Source organism: Balaenoptera musculus, chromosome 17 (assembly GCF_009873245.2).
Source record: "Balaenoptera musculus isolate JJ_BM4_2016_0621 chromosome 17, mBalMus1.pri.v3, whole genome shotgun sequence".
NCBI lineage: Eukaryota > Metazoa > Chordata > Mammalia > Artiodactyla > Balaenopteridae > Balaenoptera > Balaenoptera musculus.
In genome coordinates this window covers 33,452,298-33,470,445 of record NC_045801.1, presented here as the reverse complement: position 1 = coordinate 33,470,445, position 18,148 = coordinate 33,452,298, and the positions used below count along the sequence as shown (strand labels likewise).

At 34.0% G+C, this 18,148-nt stretch overlaps 1 protein-coding gene across 11 annotated transcripts in view; it reads left to right on the top strand.

Annotated features, from left to right (window-relative positions):
• Window positions 1-18,148, top strand: part of RIMS2 (regulating synaptic membrane exocytosis 2) — a 589,248-nt gene that overhangs the window by 130,384 nt on the left and 440,716 nt on the right. For 6 of the 11 annotated variants that reach the window (XM_036830447.1, XM_036830444.1, XM_036830446.1 and 3 more), the window contains exon 1: window positions 8,544-8,602. Coding sequence is in view for 5 of the 11 variants with exons in the window: in XM_036830456.1 (XP_036686351.1) it covers window positions 8,392-8,602 (211 nt within the window). In the remaining 6 variants the exon portion in view is untranslated. Of the gene's footprint in view, window positions 1-8,391; window positions 8,603-18,148 lie in introns of those variants that run through there. The other 5 variants (XM_036830456.1, XM_036830453.1, XM_036830454.1 and 2 more) reach the window with 1 other exon arrangement.

Here is an 18,148-nt window from a genome sequence, read left to right as displayed (position 1 = left end):
TTTAATTGAAGTGTAGTTGATTTACAATATCGTGTTAGTTTCAGGTGTACAGCACAGTGATTCAGTTATACATATAAATCTGTTCTTTTTCAGAATAAAGTGCCAACTTTTAAAAAATAAAGGGATGAATAAAATGTAAATAGGGAACATTATACAGCCATTAAAATGTGTAAACTTATAGTTGTTGGAGCTTGGATTCTGCAGCAACACTAAATTTGGATCTGGCTTTACTTACTAGCAGTGTGACTGTAAGTAAAAATAGCTTCTCTGTAGAATAGAATAATAGTAGAATATTTATAATAGTACCTATCTACCTGATAACACAATAAGCACCGTATGCATTAGCTATTGTTTATTCTATTTAGATTTTAATATAAAAATGTAAAGACTGGTTCCTGAGGGAAGGGAAGTCACATTGGGGAAGGGAAAATAGTTAATTAAAATGGGAGCCAAGCATGGATCAGTGCAACCAAGCTCATGATCAACTCTATTTTGGATACCTAACGGTTTAAAAAAAGAGAAAGAAAATTTTAAAAAAAGGTGTGCATTGTAATCTATCCTAGGAGGAGGCGAAAGCATGTATAAAATACAAATGCCCTATAATGGATGCACCATAGTGAGTCTAAAGGATGAGTGGCTTTAGCAGAAAGAGGGGAAAGAAGCAGTGCAAAAAATGAGGTTGAAGGGGTGAATGTGTGCGAGAACATTCAAGGCTTTGTATGTCTTCATAAGAAGACTTTTCTTCTTCTTAAAAGCAATCAGAAGCCATTAGTGTATTTTAAGCAGTGAGATGACAAGATAATTTTTCTGTAGTACGCAGAAGGGGAGAAGTGTGGATGTGAGTAGCCTAGCCAGGAGGCTAGGTGGGCATTGATGGTAACAAGGCCTATGGTATTGACAATGGATTCAGAGACAAGCGGAAGGATTCAAGACACATTTAAGAAGTAAAATTGAAAGGACTTAGATTAATTATGCATTTGAAGGAGTGAGATATTTCTAGACTAATTCTAGATTTCAGGCCTGCATTATTAAATGGTGGTGCAATTCACTGAAATTGTGCACTGGAAGGAACACTGGAAGGGAATTTAGTTTAATAGGAAAATTTGGAGTTCGCTTTGATACGCACTGAATTTCAGCTGGCATCGAGACTTCCAAATAGAGATGTCAAGTAGGCAATTGAATATTGAAGCTCAGAGGAGAAGTTTGAGCTGAGGATTTACATTTATAAGTAATTTATATATAGGCGGAAATTGCAGTTTTAGATGTGGGTGAGATTGCCTAAGAAGACAGAATGAAAAGAGAAGAGGAGCCTGAGTCTTGACCTTCAAAGGAGAAAGAAAATGAAAGGCAGATACAGGAAGAAAACCAGGAGAGCGTAATGAAAGCCCAGTGGGCATGTGAACATAATTTCAAGTATTGTTGAGAACTCAGTAAGATGGAGATTAAAAAAATTTGTCCATTAGTTTTAGATACAGGGAGATCCTTGGTAAACTTTGTGAGAATTAAGAAGTAGACTGGAAATTAGATTAGGTTGGTTGAAGAGTGACTGGGGTGAGGAAGCAGAGATAGAATTTGGCCTATTTATAAATGGGAAGGGAAGAAATGCTCTTTTTGGCAAGGAATATAATTTAGCTCCTGAATCTGCCTGTACACCACCACTTCTACATATGGTAGTTTCTCATTTTATAGGACTGGAAGGATGAATACACAGAATCTCTCTAGAAGTCCTCTCTTGTCGCCTCAAACTGTTGTAGTCTAGTCCTATCTGAATTTCGGCTTCTCTCTCTCTCTTTGCTCCCTACACCTGGGAAGATTTGATCCCATCCTACAGCCCTAATAATGCTGTAGTCTCTGGGATTACTACAGTTGTTATGTAAAAGGGTTTTAAATAGCTCTAATCTAGCACTTTGGGATACATAATTACTAATTTTTCTGCTAATGTGATTGGCCTTCTCCCTGTGTGTGAAATGGGGTTTCTACTTCCCTTGAGACACTATAATGTAGAACAATTGACTTAACTAGATTTCTGCTTTTTGTTCCAGTGTGACTTGGTAACTTGCCTAGTACTCCAGTGCCTCTAGAACTAAAACAAAACATTGCTCTAATTTTCTTCTTCTTTCTCTGTTTCCCAGTGGGTTTCAGCCATGTGCTGAAAGATATGCCAGAGATCATAAGTGTGTACACAGATATACAGTAGAAATGTATAATATACCTCACACATAGAAAGATAGTTCTTCTAAATGGTTGGGAGAAGCTCTGATGCAGAGTTCATTCAATGGTCCACTTAAAATCATGCTTGCTCTGGTACATGTTTATGAGCTTGAGTTTCCTGTAGTGGTGCTTATTTTGTGTTAACAGAGATTCACTTAAACCTGGTGGGAGATCATCAGGCAAAAACAGTATGTTATCTGAAGTTATAGAAAAAAATTGAGAAAACTGGCACGGCTATTTGAATTTACTAATATTAGGTGTGAAAAAGGAAGTCTGCTTTTGTGGTTAAGTAGGTAAAAGAACTTACATAGATCTATTTTTTTTTAAATTTATTTATTTATTATTTATGGCTGTGTTGGGTCTTCGTTTCTGTGCGAGGGCTTTCTCTAGTTGTGGCAAGTGGGGGACACTCTTCATCGCGGTGCGCGGGCCTCTCATTATTGCGGCCTCTCTTGTTGCGGACCACAGGTTCCAGACGCGCAGGCTCAGTAATTGTGGCTCACGGGCCTAGTTGCTCCGCGGCATGTGGGATCTTCCCAGACCAGGGCTCGAACCCGTGTTCCCTGCATTGGCAGGCAGATTCTCAACCACTGCGCCACCAGGGAAGCCCCATAGATCTATTTTTAATTTACCTACTGACTTTAGGTTAGCACTTTGAAACTAACTTTTTTAAAAGTCAGGCTTATTTCAGGTATAGTTTATTTGCAGTAAAATTCACCTTTAAGACATACACTTCACTGAATTCTGGAAAACATGCACAGTTAAATATCTACCACCATAATCAAGACAGACTATTTCCTTCACCCCAAAACGTTCCTTGTGTCCATTTGTAGTTAATCCCCTTGCTCTACTCCAGCCCCTAGCAACCATTGATCTGATTTCTGTCCTAATAATTTTGCCTCTTTCAGAATGTTATATAAATGAAACCATATCATATAAAAGTGGGCAATCTGTGACCCTTAGGCCAAATCTGGCCCACTGCCTGTTTTCAGTGTCCGTAAATAATATTTTATTGGAACACAACTATGCTCATTCATTTATATATTGCCATTGGTTGCTTTCTGGTTCATGCTTTTTAGATTCTATTGAAGGTATGCTTGCCTAATCTAGCTAAGTAGTCTTTGTTTAACCCAAGGCCTCATTTTTTGTCAATGTTTTCATCTAGAAGTTTTATAGTTTTAGTCATTTTATTTAGTTCTGTAATGTATTGTTTACAGTTCTGTAATACATTTAGTTAATTTTTGTATAGGTGTGAGGTATGAGTTGAGGTTCATTTTTTTACACATGGATTTCCAGTTACTTTTTTTACACATGAATTTTCCTTTGCTTTAAAGGGCTATTCTTTATCATTGAATTACCTTGGCATCTTTTAAAAAAGTAATGACCAATTAAGTGTTGGACTATTCTGGACTCTGTTCTGTTCTGTTCTATTGTATGTGTGTTTATCCTTTGCCAATATTTGATTACTTCTGTAGCTTTTCTAGTAAGTCTTAAAATCAGGTAATGTGAGTCCTTCAATCTTTTTGTTTTTCAAAATATTCTGCCTATTCTGAGAGTTTTGCTTTTCCATACAAATTTTAGACTTAGCTTGTCAACTTGTTTAAAAAATTCTTGCCGAGATTGTGACTGAGATGACATTGAATCAATAGATCAATTTGTAGAGAATTGATATCTTAACAATATTGAGACTTCTCACTGATGAATACAGTATATTTCTCCTATTAATTAGATCTCTCTTTTGATTCTTTTTATTAGTGTTTTTTAGTTCTTACCAAAGATAGCCTGCACATATTTTGTTAGATTTATACCTTAGTCTTTTATTTTTTTTGATGCCATTGCAGACTACTTTTTAAAATTTTGATTTCCAGCTGTCTATTGCTAGTATATAAAAATACAATTTTTTTTATATTGAGCTTGTATCTTGTGATCTTGCTATACTCATTTATTTATTATAGGAGATTTTTTTTATAGTTTCTTTGGGATTTTATACATAGACAATTATGCCATCTGTGCAGTTTAAAATTTTTCCTTTGCAATCTCTATGGCTTTAATTTTTATTGTTTTTCTGGCTTTGATGCATTGGCTAGGATTTCCAGTCCAGTGTTGGTTAGGAGTAGTGAGAGAGGACACCTTACTTTGTTCCTGATTTCAGGGGGAAAGCACTCAATTTTTCAAATACAGTATGATGTTAGCTGTAGAGTCTTTTGTGGATACTGTTATTGCATTAAGGAAGTTTCTATCTATTCCTAGTTTGCTGATTCAGCTGCTTTCTCAGCATATTTTGACATAATCATGTTTCTTTCCCCTTAATCTGTTAATGTGGTAAATTATATTGCTTGAATTTAGAATGTGGAACCAACCTTGCATTCCCAGGATAAACATCACCTATTTGTGATGTGTTATTCTTTAACATATTTCTGGATTTGGATTGCTAATGTTGGGTTGAGGATTTTTGTACCTTCTCATGAGGAATATTGGTCTATAATTTTCTTTTCTTATACTTTTGTATGGTTTTGGTATCAGAGTAATGTTGGCCTTAGGAAATTAGTTAAGAAATGTTTCTTTCACTTTTATTTTCTGGAAGGGATTGTGTAGAATTGGTATTGTTTCTTCCTTAAATATTTTGCAGGATTCATCAATAAAGCCATAGAGAACTGGAGTTTTATTTTTGAAAGGTTTTTAAACTATGAGTTAAATTTCTTTAATAGCTTTAGGACTTGTCAGGCTATCTAGTTCTTCTTGAGTGAGGTGTACTTATTTCTGTCTTTGAAGAAGATGGTCTATCTCTCATGTAAGTTGTAGAATTTTGGGCATAGAGTTGTTTGTAGTATTCTCTTATAATCTTTTACATTTAATTTTGTTTAACTGTGGAGTCTGTAGTGATGTTCCCTCTATCATTGTTGTAGGTAATTTGCATCTCTCTTTCTTTCTCTCTCTCTCTTCCTTGATCATTCTGGCTGGAGGTTTATCAATTTTATTGTTTCTATTTTAAAAAGAATCAGTTTTTGGTTTCATTGATTTCTTCTCTAATCTTTTAAAATTTCCTTTCTTCTACTTTCTTTGGGTTTAACTTTCCTTTTTCTTTTTTTGAAACTCATTTGAGACTTTTTTCTTTTTGACATAAGCATTTATTTCTATGTCTAGGTCTGGTTTTCCATATGATACTTCCAAGGAGTATCATACTCCTGCCTGAAGAACTTACTTCAAATTCCTTGCAGTTAAGGTCTTCTTTTAACATTTCTTTGCCTGAAAAAGCCTTTATTTTGTCTTTATTTTTTTAAGCATAATTTCACTGCATATAGGATCTTGGGTTGACAGGTTTTTTTTTTTTTTCTTCATGTCAGTGCTTTATAAAGATGTCATTCCAAAGTCTTCTAACTTGCATGGTTTCTGAAGAATAATCTTCTGTAATTCTTATCATTGGTTCTTTGTACATAATATGTTATTTTCTCTGGCTGCTTTTATAGTTTTCTCTTTATGTTTGGTTTTTAGCAATTTGACTATGATGTGTGTAAAAGTGTGTGTGTGTGTGTGTGTGTGGTATTTGTTCTACAAAGGATTCTCTGAAGTTCACGTGTCTGTGATTTGCTGCCTTTGATTAGTTTTGAAAAATTCATGGCCATTATCCCTTCAAATATTTCCTCTGTTCTGTTTTCTCTTTCTTCATCTTCTGGGACTCCAGTTTTACATGTTAGATCATTTTAGCTCTTGGATGCTCTCTCTCTTTTTTTTTTTTTTTTTCTTTTTGGCCACAGCACACAGCATGCAGGATCAGATCCCTGACTAGGGATCGAACCCATGCCCCCTGCAATGGAAGCATGGAGTCTTAACCACTGGAACACCAGGGAAGTCCCTTGGATGTTCTTTTTTTCCTACACCTTTTTTTCTTTTTTCTGTTTTAACGTGGATAATTCTTATTGACTTATTCTCAAGTTTACTGTTCTTTTCCTTAGTTCTTTCAAGCCTACTCATGAGACCATCAAAGGAATTCTTCATCTCTGAGGACATATTTTTTATTTCCAGTATTTCCATTTGACTCTTACAGTTTCCATCTTTCTGCTTCAGTACCCTATTTGGTCATGTCTGTTGTCCACCTTTTTTCTCTATATCTTTTACCTTAATAATTTTAATCATTTTAAAGTCTGTGTCTGATAATCTCATCATCTTTGTCATCTCTGAATCTACTTGTAGTGATTATTTTATCTCTTGACAACGGGTTGTTTATTCCTTGTGATTTTTCCCTGAGTCTCATGCTTTTGAGTTGTATTTATGCCTTAAAGTTGGCATGCCTTTTCTGTCAGACTGTCAGTATTGGGGATTAAGTCACCAATCAAGTCAGGGGTTCAGACAGGTTTGGATTTTGTTGTTGCCATCATTATCTTTAGTGCACTACTATCTTCAAATTCCTCTAACAGTGGGCTACTGTTGCTTTTTGCTTGGGGTGGATGCAGGAGTACTGTCAGTTTTTTTTTGTTTTTGTTTGTTAGTTTTTAATGTTTTGCTACCCCTTCAACCATTCCTATCCACTTATGTCACAGAGGGAGGGGGTCTCTCCCCATGTTCTTGCCCATTCCCCAGAGGTAGACTACTGTGCTTATTTCTTGATCCTAGGCTTGTGATAGGGACGGGGTGTTCTGTTGTATGTGTTCTATCTTCCTGTTCTTTGAACAGGCTTTGTCCACCCGGGCCTCAGGGATGAGGCTTGCTCAAGGTTTTTATTCCCTCCTTCCCATGGAAGCAAATCTGCCTTGTATCTCTGAATGGTTTGGGGCAGGAGATTCCACCCCTCCCTTAGTGATAAAAGGCCTTTAATTTGTGGGTAAGATCTTGGTTGAAGATGGTTTCCTGTCCCTCTTTCATGGGAAGAGGGTTTTTTTTCAAGCTTTTCCCTAGCTACAATGGATCTTTGCCTTTGCCCTGGGGATGACAAGACTTTACTCCCTTTTCCTGTGGCTTATAGCTTTGGCTTTTTTAGGAGAAATAGTCTGGGAAAATGTGCCTGCGTCCTAGCAGCCACTAGTCAGTCACTTCTGTTATACCTGCACATGTGCACCCCCAAAGGGTTCTTTTTGTTCTCATGCCCTGCTCTCAATATGCCTGATGAATAACCAGTGGAGGTATGTGGAAGAGTGCTTGTGAGTGAGTGTGAACTTCCCTTGAGTCTGGGCCCCTAACTATTCCAAACTGTCATGTTAACCACACTTGGCCTTTACCAATTTGTTAAAGTTTTAATGAATTTCCTCTTACCTAATTGTAAGAGGAAACACCTCTTTCTCTTGTGTTCTGCCAAAGGAGAAACAGTGTGGCCCATTGCTCTTTGGAAGGGCTTGTTGCTCTTTGGAGTTTAGATTATTTGGTTGCCTTACAACCTCAACTCTGTGATGGGCTCAAAACAAGTTATGATATTTTAGATTATCTAGCCTTTTGTCCTTTGTAGGATGGGAGTGACATTATTTACAGCTTTGTAAATCCTAAACATTAGTTCTGATTAGGAACTTTGATTTATAAATCAAAATTATAGTTTTAAATATTTTAAATTATCCTTTATAAAAACAATGGAAGTGAAAAGTTTTATCACTATTTTTAACTAGAAAAAATAAAGGCTTTACTTTTATTTGTACAGCCTTATTTGGTAGGCTTCTAATATTTCATAGTGTCTTTGCAGCCAGCTAATGTCGAGACTATTGAATAGATTTAAACAGTTAGTGAGACCAGTCATCCAATGTTTTCCCCTCTGTTTGGATTCTTAAGATCATTCCAATTGAGATTCTGTCTCAATGATTTGAAGTTCTTAGGTTTTGGTTTCACTGTGTAAGTCAAATCAGTCTTTTTGTGAAGCTAAACTGTTGAAAAATAACATTGTAAATATTTTTACAGCGGTATATGATTGAAAATATATTGCAAATGGTTGGTAGAAATTTTACAATTACAGTTCAGAGAAGTATCTTAATTGTATTGTTTCTTAAATTAGCATGTATATCAGAAGGCAGAACTAGTTACAACACTTTTATGATGTGATGTGCCATAAAAGATGTTATTCTATAAACATAAAATTAAATTTTTATTCTGTATTCTCCTATGGATTTTTTTGGTATATAAAATTGTGTCTACAGATTGTGGTAATTATTTTTTTTTTGAGACATCAGGAAACCAAATTTTTCTTATCTGTGTTCTCTGCAGAAAACTTCATCAGCAGTTTGAAATGTATAAGGAGCAGGTAAAGAAGATGGGAGAAGAATCACAGCAGCAGCAAGAACAGAAAGGTGATGCTCCAACCTGTGGTATCTGCCACAAAACAAAGTTTGCTGATGGATGTGGCCATAACTGTTCATATTGCCAAACAAAGTTCTGTGCTCGTTGTGGAGGTCGAGTGTCATTACGCTCAAACAAGGTACAGAATGAAAATTACACTTCATAATTCTCTTAAGCTTATCTTGAATAAAATAGACAACTGAAATTAATATTCAGGTTAATCAATGAATAAAAACCTTCCCTAGTGTCTTCAATTCAGATAAAATAATTTAAAAAAATTTTCCTCTGAATTAAAAAGGTATTTGTCTCATTGTTTATGTTCTTTAGCTTATGATTTTGTTTAGAATCATAGGGTCTTAGACTTTCAAAGATGAAGAGAATTTAGAGATCAATTGACCTAACTCATTATTTTATAGGTGTAGAAAACTCAGATCTAGAGACACTAAAATTCATCTTAAAGTCACACAACTGATTAATGTTTGGGTTGTGTCACAGCTTTTTCGATTACTTCACATAATTTTATAAACTTGGTAGATCTGCTCTTCCTTTGGCCTTCATTTTCTTTCTTTTTGAAAAAGGCTCTTTCCGGCTTTGAGATTCTGTTTTTCGTAATTCTATAGCTTTTGAGGCTACTTTACTCTTTATTTTTGTTTTAACATTAATGAAATAAACATTAAGACTATGGAATTTAAAGAAGAAATGTTAAGCCTGTGTTTCACACCTGTACTAGATTTTTGTAGTTTATCCATCCACTTTAGGGAATATATTAATATTTCCCAAAAAATGCTATGTTGAAATTAGTAAAAGCAGTATTTTAAATTGTTGTCTCACTAAGTTCTTTATAATTTGTATTTATCTCCTTCGTAGTATTTTATCACTCAGTTCTTAGGTAGCTTAAAAATATGAAGCTGATGTCTTTACATACATTACTTAGACGTAATTATGGGAATTTGTTCCCCTTTGTGATTTTATTTCTCCATTTTCTCATTGTTTCGCTTTTCTCATTGTTTTGTTTTGCCCAGAACTAATAACTTTTCTTTATTTTTCCTTATCTTTCTCCCTGGTTTACCTGATTATTTTTCTTTTTCTTGACTAGTTGCATTGGCTAGAAACTCCAGTGTAATTCTGATTGGAAGTGATGAGAGAAGCTATCCCTATTTTGTTCTTATCTTAGGGAGAAAGCATTCAGTCTTTCACTATTAAGTATTACGTTAGCTATCAGCTCTTCATAGATGCTGTCTATTATTAATTTGCTGAGAGTTTTTGTTTGTTTGTTTGTTTACCTCAGGAATAGATGTTAGATTTTGTGAAATACTTTTTTTCCATCTATTGAGATTGATTATATGTTTTTTGTTAATATGGTGAACTACATTGATTGATTTTGAAATGTTAAACCAACTCTGTATTCCTGCAATAAAACCCATTTGGTTATGATGGATTATATCTTTTACATATTAATGGGTTTGATTAGATAAAATTTTGTTTACAATTTTTGCTTCTGTGTTCATGAGGGTTGATATCTATAGTTTTCTTTTCTTGCAGTGTCTTTCTTTGATTTTGGTATTAGAGTAATGCTGGCTGGATAGAATGAGTTGGGCAGTATTTCCTCCTCTCCAGTGTTTTAGTAGAGTTTCTGCAATATCTGTATAATCTGTAGTGATGCTAGCTCTTTCATTCCGGATATTGGTAATTTACATCTTCTGTCTTTTTCCCTGCTCAGTCTGACAGATATTTATCAATTTTATTGATCTTATCAAAGAACCAGCTTTTTGTTTTATTGATTTTTTAAATTGTTGATTTCATCTTTGATCTTTATTATTTCTTTTCTTTTGCTAACTGTAATTAATTGTCTCCTCTTTTTCTGGTTTCTTAAGGTGGAAGCTGAGGTCATTGCTTTAAGATGTTCCTCCTTTTCTAATACGGCATCATGTGCTGTCAATTTCCCCTAAGTACTGCTTCAGTGACATCCCCCAAATTCTGCTATGCTGTCTTTTCATTTTCATTCAGTTGAAATACTTTCTAATTTTACTTTTCATCCTTGACCTATGAATAACTTAGAAGTATGTTATTTATTTTTTAAATATTGGGGGTGGATTCCAGAGATCTTTCTATTAATGATTTTTAATTTAATTTGGTTGTGGTCCTAGATATACCTTGTATGCCTTGAATCCTTTGAAATGTACTGAAACTTATTTTATGGCCCAGGATATGGTTTATTTTGACAAATGTTCTGTGTGTTCTTGAAGAGGGTGTATATTCTGCTATTTTTTGACAGTGTTTTTAAATGTCCAGTAGGTCAAGTTGTTTAATAGAGTTGTTCAAGTCTACTATATCCTTGTTGATTTTCTACCTATTTATTCTATCAATTATTAAGAGAAGGGTATTGAAATATATAACTATTCTTGGATTTGTCCATTTCTTTTTACAGTTTTATTGGCTTTTGCTTTATGTATTTTAAAGTTCTGTTTTTAGGTGCATAAACATTTAGCATTATTACATCCTATTAAATAATTGGCTCCTTTATAATTATCAAGTGACTTTATTCCTGGTAATATTCTTTGCTCTGAAATCTGTTTTGTCTAATCTTACTATAATCATTCCAACTTTCTATTGGGTAGTAGTAACATTGTTTATGTTTCCTGTTCTTTTACTTTAAACTAATTTGTGTCTTCATATTTGAAGTACTTTTCTTATAGGCAGCATATAATTGGGTATTGCTTTGTTAGCCAATCTGACAATCCCTGCCTTTCAATTGGGTGTTTAGATAATTTATATTTAATGTGATTACTGATACGGTTAAGTTTGATTATATCATTTTGCTCTTTTTCTACTTTTACCATCTGATCTTTATTTCTTTTTTAGTTTCCTTTTGGATTAATCAAGTACTTTTTAAATTCAGTTCTATCTGCTTTGTTAGCTCATTAGCTTTGTTGACTCTTTCTTTGGTAGCTTTGTTGGCTCTTTGTTTTGTTATTTTATTAATTGCTTAAGGATTTGTAATATACATCTTTAAATGATCACAGTCAACCTTAACTGATATTATACCATTTGGTGTATAGTATAGTATAAGAATATACAATAGTGTACTTCCATTTCTACCCTTCTGGACTTATATTATTGGTATCATATAGCTTACTTTTACCTGTTTTATAAATCCCACAATACACTGTTCGTTTGTTTTTTGTTTGAAAGGCTTATGTTTTAAGGAGTTTTAAATAATAAAGAAATATTATGTATTTACTTGTGTTGTTACCATTTCTGGTAGTGTTAATTTCTTTTTGTAGATCTATATTTCTGTCTGGTATCATATTTCATCTGCCTGAAAGATCTCCTTCAATATTTGCTATATTACAAGCCTGCTAGTGATGAATGCTTTCAACTTTTTATGCTAAAATTTTTGCCCTTGTTTTTTTTAAAAGATATTTTTGCTTGGTATAGAATTCTAGTTTAACAGTTATTTTCTTTCAATATTTTAAATATTTTTGCTTCACTGCCTTCTCCCTTTCACTGTTTCCAATTAGAATTGTAATACCATTCTCATCTTTATCTCTCTGTATATAATGTGTCTTTTTTGTCTGATTGCTTTTAAGATATCCTTTTGATCACTGGTTACATGCAATTTAATTATGATGTTTCCTGGTTAATTTTCTTCATGTTTGTTGTGTTTGGAGTTTTTTTGAGCTTTTTGGATCTATGTGTTTATAGTTTTCATAGGCTGTATAGAATGTTGTCAATTTTTTCTTCATATATTTTTACTGGCCCATCCTCTCTCTCTTCTCCTTCAGGGAGTCCTGTTACCCATACACTAGGCTGCTTGAAGTTGTCCTACAGCTCACTTACATTCTTTTTTATTAAATCAAATTTTAATTTTCTTCATTTTCATCTTGTTTATGTTTTATTTCTATGCCTCAGGTTTACTAATCTTTTCTTCTACAGTGTCAAATCTGCTGTTAATACCATTCAGTGTATTTTTTCATCTCAGACATTATAGTTTTCATGTCTAGAATTTCAATTTTAGACATTTTTATATCTTCCACAGTCTAGTTAACTTTTTGAACATGTAGAATACACACTCTGTAATAATTGTTTTGAAGTTCTCCTATGCTAATTTTAACATCTTTGTCAGTGTTGGGTTGGTTTTGATTGATGGTATGTGTTTTCCTGACTCTTTAAATGCCTAGTATCTTATGTTGAATATCAGTCATTGAAAATTTTACTTTGTTGGGTGCTAGATATTTTTTGCATTCCTGTAACTCTCCTTGAGCTTTGTTCTGGAATGCAATTAAGTTACATGGAAACAATTTAACTTTTGTATCTTGCTTTTGTGATTTGTTAGGTAGATCTGGAACAGTGCTCAGTTTAGCACTAATTATTCTCTTCTACAGAGGCAAGGCTTTCCTGAGTACTTTAACCAATACCCCATGATTATGAGTTTTTCTTGTCTAGCTGGTAGGAACATTTACTGTTTTCTCTAATCCTTTCAGATGATTTTTTTCCCCACTCCTGGGTATTTAATCACATTCCTGCTCACTGATCATTACTAAGTTGAACACTTGAAGAGTCTCTCTGTAGATCTCTGGAGTTTTCTTCCTCTGTTCACCTTTCTCTTTTCTGATAACTTGTTCAATGAAAGCTAGCTGTGTTGGCCTCCTCAGGCTTAGTTTGTTCTCTTCAACTTAGGATGTCTGCCAAAGTGAGTTTCAGCTGCTCTGTACTACTCTGCTGCCTGGAAAGCCTCTCAAAACAGTAACCTGGGGCAATTGTAGAGCTTATCTTGTTTGTTTCCCATATTTCAGCTGGCCGTTTTTGCTTGATGTCCATTGTCTTGAAAACCATTCTTCATACATTTTGCCTATTTTTTGTTTGTTTGCTTGTTTCAGGCAGAGGAAGGAATCTAGCCCTTGCTACCCCATTTAGGCCACAAGCAGAAGTCTGTAATGACATCTAAATATAGTTTGCTTAAAAATATCTTTTCTGGTTTCTAACATATGGTCTCTTTATGCTGAGCAAAGTTCTAGTCAATAAGTTAAGTACAGTGAAAAACTGGAACACCCCTTGAACATTTTTTGTATTGTAATCAACTATAAAACTTTATATATCGTGGATTAGCCTGATGTGGATGATTTATGGAAGAAGAAAGGAAGCAAAGAGAGTAACTCCCACGTTTCTCATATTTTTTCTTAGATCTGAGGGAAATGTTAGGGACTAAACATAAAAAATAATTTTCATTCATAATTTACTTGGGAAAGCATTCCTTTTATATATATATACATATATATATGGCCTATATTCTAAATGAAAAGAATAATGAGTTTAATTTCTCTTTTCAAATTGGATCTTCCTACGTATACTCAGTTGCCTTATGTACTAGAAGAAGGCTTTTGCTCACAATAGATACTGAACACATTTTTTTTTTGAATTTTATTTTATTTTATTTTTTTATACAGCAGGTCCTTATTAGTTATCTATTTTATACATATTAGTGTATATATGTCAATCCCAATCTCCCAATTCATCCCCCCCCCCCCCCCCCCCCTTCCCCCCTTGGTGTCCATACGTTTGCTGAACACATTTTTTGATTTATCATAGCTCCAAAGGATTAAGCTCAGTGCATTTTGGTAAGATTAGTTTTATGAAGTAGAATAATGACAATATAAATATTTTATAGCTTAAAATTTAATTATAAATCGATTTAAAAATTATTTCAGTAATCTCCTAAGAGAACAAGATAAAATAATCTTTTGTTTTAATTTTAAGGGTCTTTCATATGCAACCATCCTTAACAATTAGTTAACTCTTCTGAGGTGCATTTAGGATACAGAGAGAATAATGAAGCACAGGACTATGGAGTACCAGTATAATAAGATTTTATGAAATATTGCTTTCATTGATTTTCTTGAGATGATACTCCTTAATAAATTAAAGCTATATATTTAGTTAAATTGAAAAATAACGACTTTCTAAGGGAGATATTATTTTGTAATCATGGAATAGAGACTCTAGTGGTAAAAACATTAAAAGTAATTTACAGTCAGGATTATTTTAAGCTTCAAAGTGTGGCAACATTAATTTTTTGTTTCTTTTACTTTTTGGGAAAAATAGATTACTATCTCTCAATGGATAATCTAATTTTGAAAAAATAAAGAATATACGTTTTTTAGAATTATAGTGTTTAATTTGCAAATGTAACAGATATGGATTCTTTCACTATAAATTATCAGATTTGAAGCAGAATGAATGATACCTTTAGTATGGTTGTAAAAGAAAGTGATTCTTAAGAAAGTCCCTTAAAATATATTGATATATGTGTGTTCAGTATATCAGATGGTAAGTCTTTTAAAAAAAAATTCAAGTCACTGTGATTACCTGCCAGTCTGTGGTTAGTGTGCTTGTGCAATATATAATCAGTTCCCATACCCCAAATCAAACATATCATGTATGGATTTTCTGTTAGATTTTTATGAAATCACTACATTCCAGTATATTGGTAAAAATTTGACATTCTCTAGGAACAGGGTGACTTAAGTTGAGACAACTAGGAGAACCAAGTTTTGTTCCTGCCCTGGTGTTACATGACTCTTGTTGACATATCACTTCATGTCTTAGTGCTTCTGTTTTAAAATCTGTAAAATGACAGCATCAATTTAAATGATTTCTAAGGTCTCTTCTGGGCTTAACATTTTATGATTTTTAAATTAATACTAGATTATTCATGTAATCCTTGGAAAGGAACATAGTCAGATATTTCTACTGCTTAAAGAATTTATAAAGGGAATTGAGAAACTTCATTAATTCTGTTATATCAGTATGTCTCGTATATTGTGTGTTAAGCTTTGGCAGTGGTCTTGAAAGTGTACCCTGATGTGGAAGGAAGGTGTTTTGGAGAGGAGACGGGTGCAAATAACTTCAAGGGCACAGATTTCCATATGTATTCCTTCATTTTTTCTTAAAATTGATCTACCTGAGAACACTTTTCTGTTTTGTAAATTTTTCTTTCCAACTCACTTTTATAACTGGGTGGCTTCTACTCTTCAAAAGAAAAGCATGCTTCTCAACCATACGTAATCTGAATTTTGGTCTTTATATAGTATATTGCCTCAGGATGTAAAAATCTTTGGGGCACCAGGCAAAGTGACAAGGAGAGTTGCCGCTGAAGGAGAGTTGTCCTGAAGGAGAGATTCATGAGGGCAAAGCAGTGAGAAGTTCTGTAAGAAACATAGAACGAGGCAGCACATTATTTCATTCAGGCAACAGACTTTTGGCGAGACTCTGGTGCCTCATCTCTGTTTTTCAGAATTGGAATTTTGAGATGATTATCATGGTGACCCATAATAACACATTTATATGAATTTAAAAATGAAGTTGGACTCTTTTTGATATAAAGTCAGATTTGTGTGACGGTTTGACAATGTGGACTAGTTTGCCAAATAGGTTATATAAAGTAGACATTTTCTGTATATTGAATGAGGTAAATCTGCAGCTCCAAGCTTTGATAAAAATATAATTAAATCACACCTACAATACAAAATATATCTGAAAATGTATCATTTCCAACTATTTAAACTTAAAATTTAAATGCTATCTTAAAAATGTGCAAGGGGTACGTGGTTTTAGAGATTTGAGAAAAGAGAAAAAATATTTGTAGACTCCTGATGTATAACAGGTGCAAGGTATTCTTGGTTATTGGCAGATGTGCTTTTGAGAGTTGTCTTTGGTATCTCTTTGCTCCTAACCTCTTGGTGGAAAGGATACTGCTCAGTACCTAATGTCCTCATCAATAGATAAAGTGAGCTCCTTATCATTAGATAAGATGAGCACCAGGTTAAATAGATTTTACTTAGTATATATGGAGAAGATTAGTAATAGCATCTGAAATGAGTTCTGATCATAATAGGAGACTATATAGAGTTTAATAAATAAAGGAATTCAGGATATCACCAGAACTTTAGGATGGTAAAGCAGACACTAGATAGTGGAGCACAGTGGAAATAGAATTGCAGGTAATTGTGAGAGGACAGTTAGACATGGTCATGAATTTCTCTTTCTTCACCCAATAAATCTCATCTAATTTCTTTTAAAGCATCCCCAACAGAAATACTTAACTTCAAACATAAGCAAAAACAAGTGAAGTCCTATCTGAAGCAATTTTTTTTAAGTTAAAAATAATTCTGATCCATGAAAAGGACATGAGGGGACTCACGGAAAATTTTGGAGGTGACAGATATGTCTGTTACTTGATTGTGGTGATGGTTTCATGGATATATTTGTAAGTTCAAACTCATCAAATTGTATACAAAAATATATGCAGTTTTAATATATCTATATAAATAAATAAATGGTTCAATTAAAAAAAAAAAGGGACATAAGCTTCTTCTTTTGAAGTCTTGTCTTTTAAACTCCCTTTCAATAAATATATTAAAATACCCCTGACTCTCACTTAGGCCAGAACAGACTATATATTTCCTATTGCTGGAACAACGCCCAGATCTACTTCTCCTATAATTTTCAACTTTTTGAATGGCACCACTATATGCTATATCACCTAAACTAGAAAGCCAGGAATCATCTCAGGTTTCTGTCCTTCACCATTCTTTCCCCACAAATTTTGCATTTTATTCTTTCCTCTCTGTCTACATAAACTACTAACTGCTCTCTTATTTGGGCTCTCATCCTCCATCACTTGGACTAATGTTAGTTTCCTAACTGGTCTCTTTGCTCCCATCTGGATTCCTCAAACACATCCTTCACATGCTGCTATGCTGATATCTGTAAAATGCAGATCTGATTATTTTACCTTCTGCTTAAAAACTATTTAGTGACTCCTCATCTCTTCAGTGAAGTTTCTAATGGCATAAAGAGCCCTCTCCCTATGGTTTATTCCCTGCCTAACTCAAAGAATAAGCTTCACTGCTTTCAGTATACCCCGACTAAACTACATTGCAGTCCTCCCTTGATGTCCCATGTCCTTTGGGGATTGGTTCCAGGACTGGCCCCCCCTCCCCATGCATAGCAAAATACATGGATGCTCAAGTTCCTTATGTAAAATGGCATAGTATTTGCATATAACCTATGCACATCCTCCCGTATACTTTAAACCATCTCTAGATTGCTTATAATTCCTAATACAATATAAATGCTATATAAATAGTGGTAAATAGAGTGTAAATGTCATGTAAATAGTTACCAGTGTCACATATTCAAGTTTTGTTTTTTGGAACTATTGACACAAATAAGCAATAAACAGTCTATAATAAGAATAGGAAAGAGTTTTCTTTGAGACACACTGAGGACTATAGCCTGGGAGACACAGATTCAAGAAGGACTTGAATTGTGTTCAGTCAAACTAAAAAATGGGGGAGGCTTATATATGGAAGAACTGCAAAGTTACATAAATTGCTTGTCAAGAATTAGGATTGGATCTGGCAAGAAGTAAGAGTGCTTACTAAGCAAGGATTGATTGGGGTCTGAAATGGTTGCAAGGTTACAAGGGGAGACCTATGAGACCATAAGGTTGAAGCTGGTAACTGCTGGAAGATATTGCTTTGAGAATGGCTGGTGGTGTCCTTGAGTTTGATACAATTCAGAAAATTCAGGGTCTCAGTGATGCAGGAACGTGTCTGAAACCACATCCACAATAGTCACCCAGCTCTGATTTGAATGCCTGAAACAGTCACTTCGTTTTGAT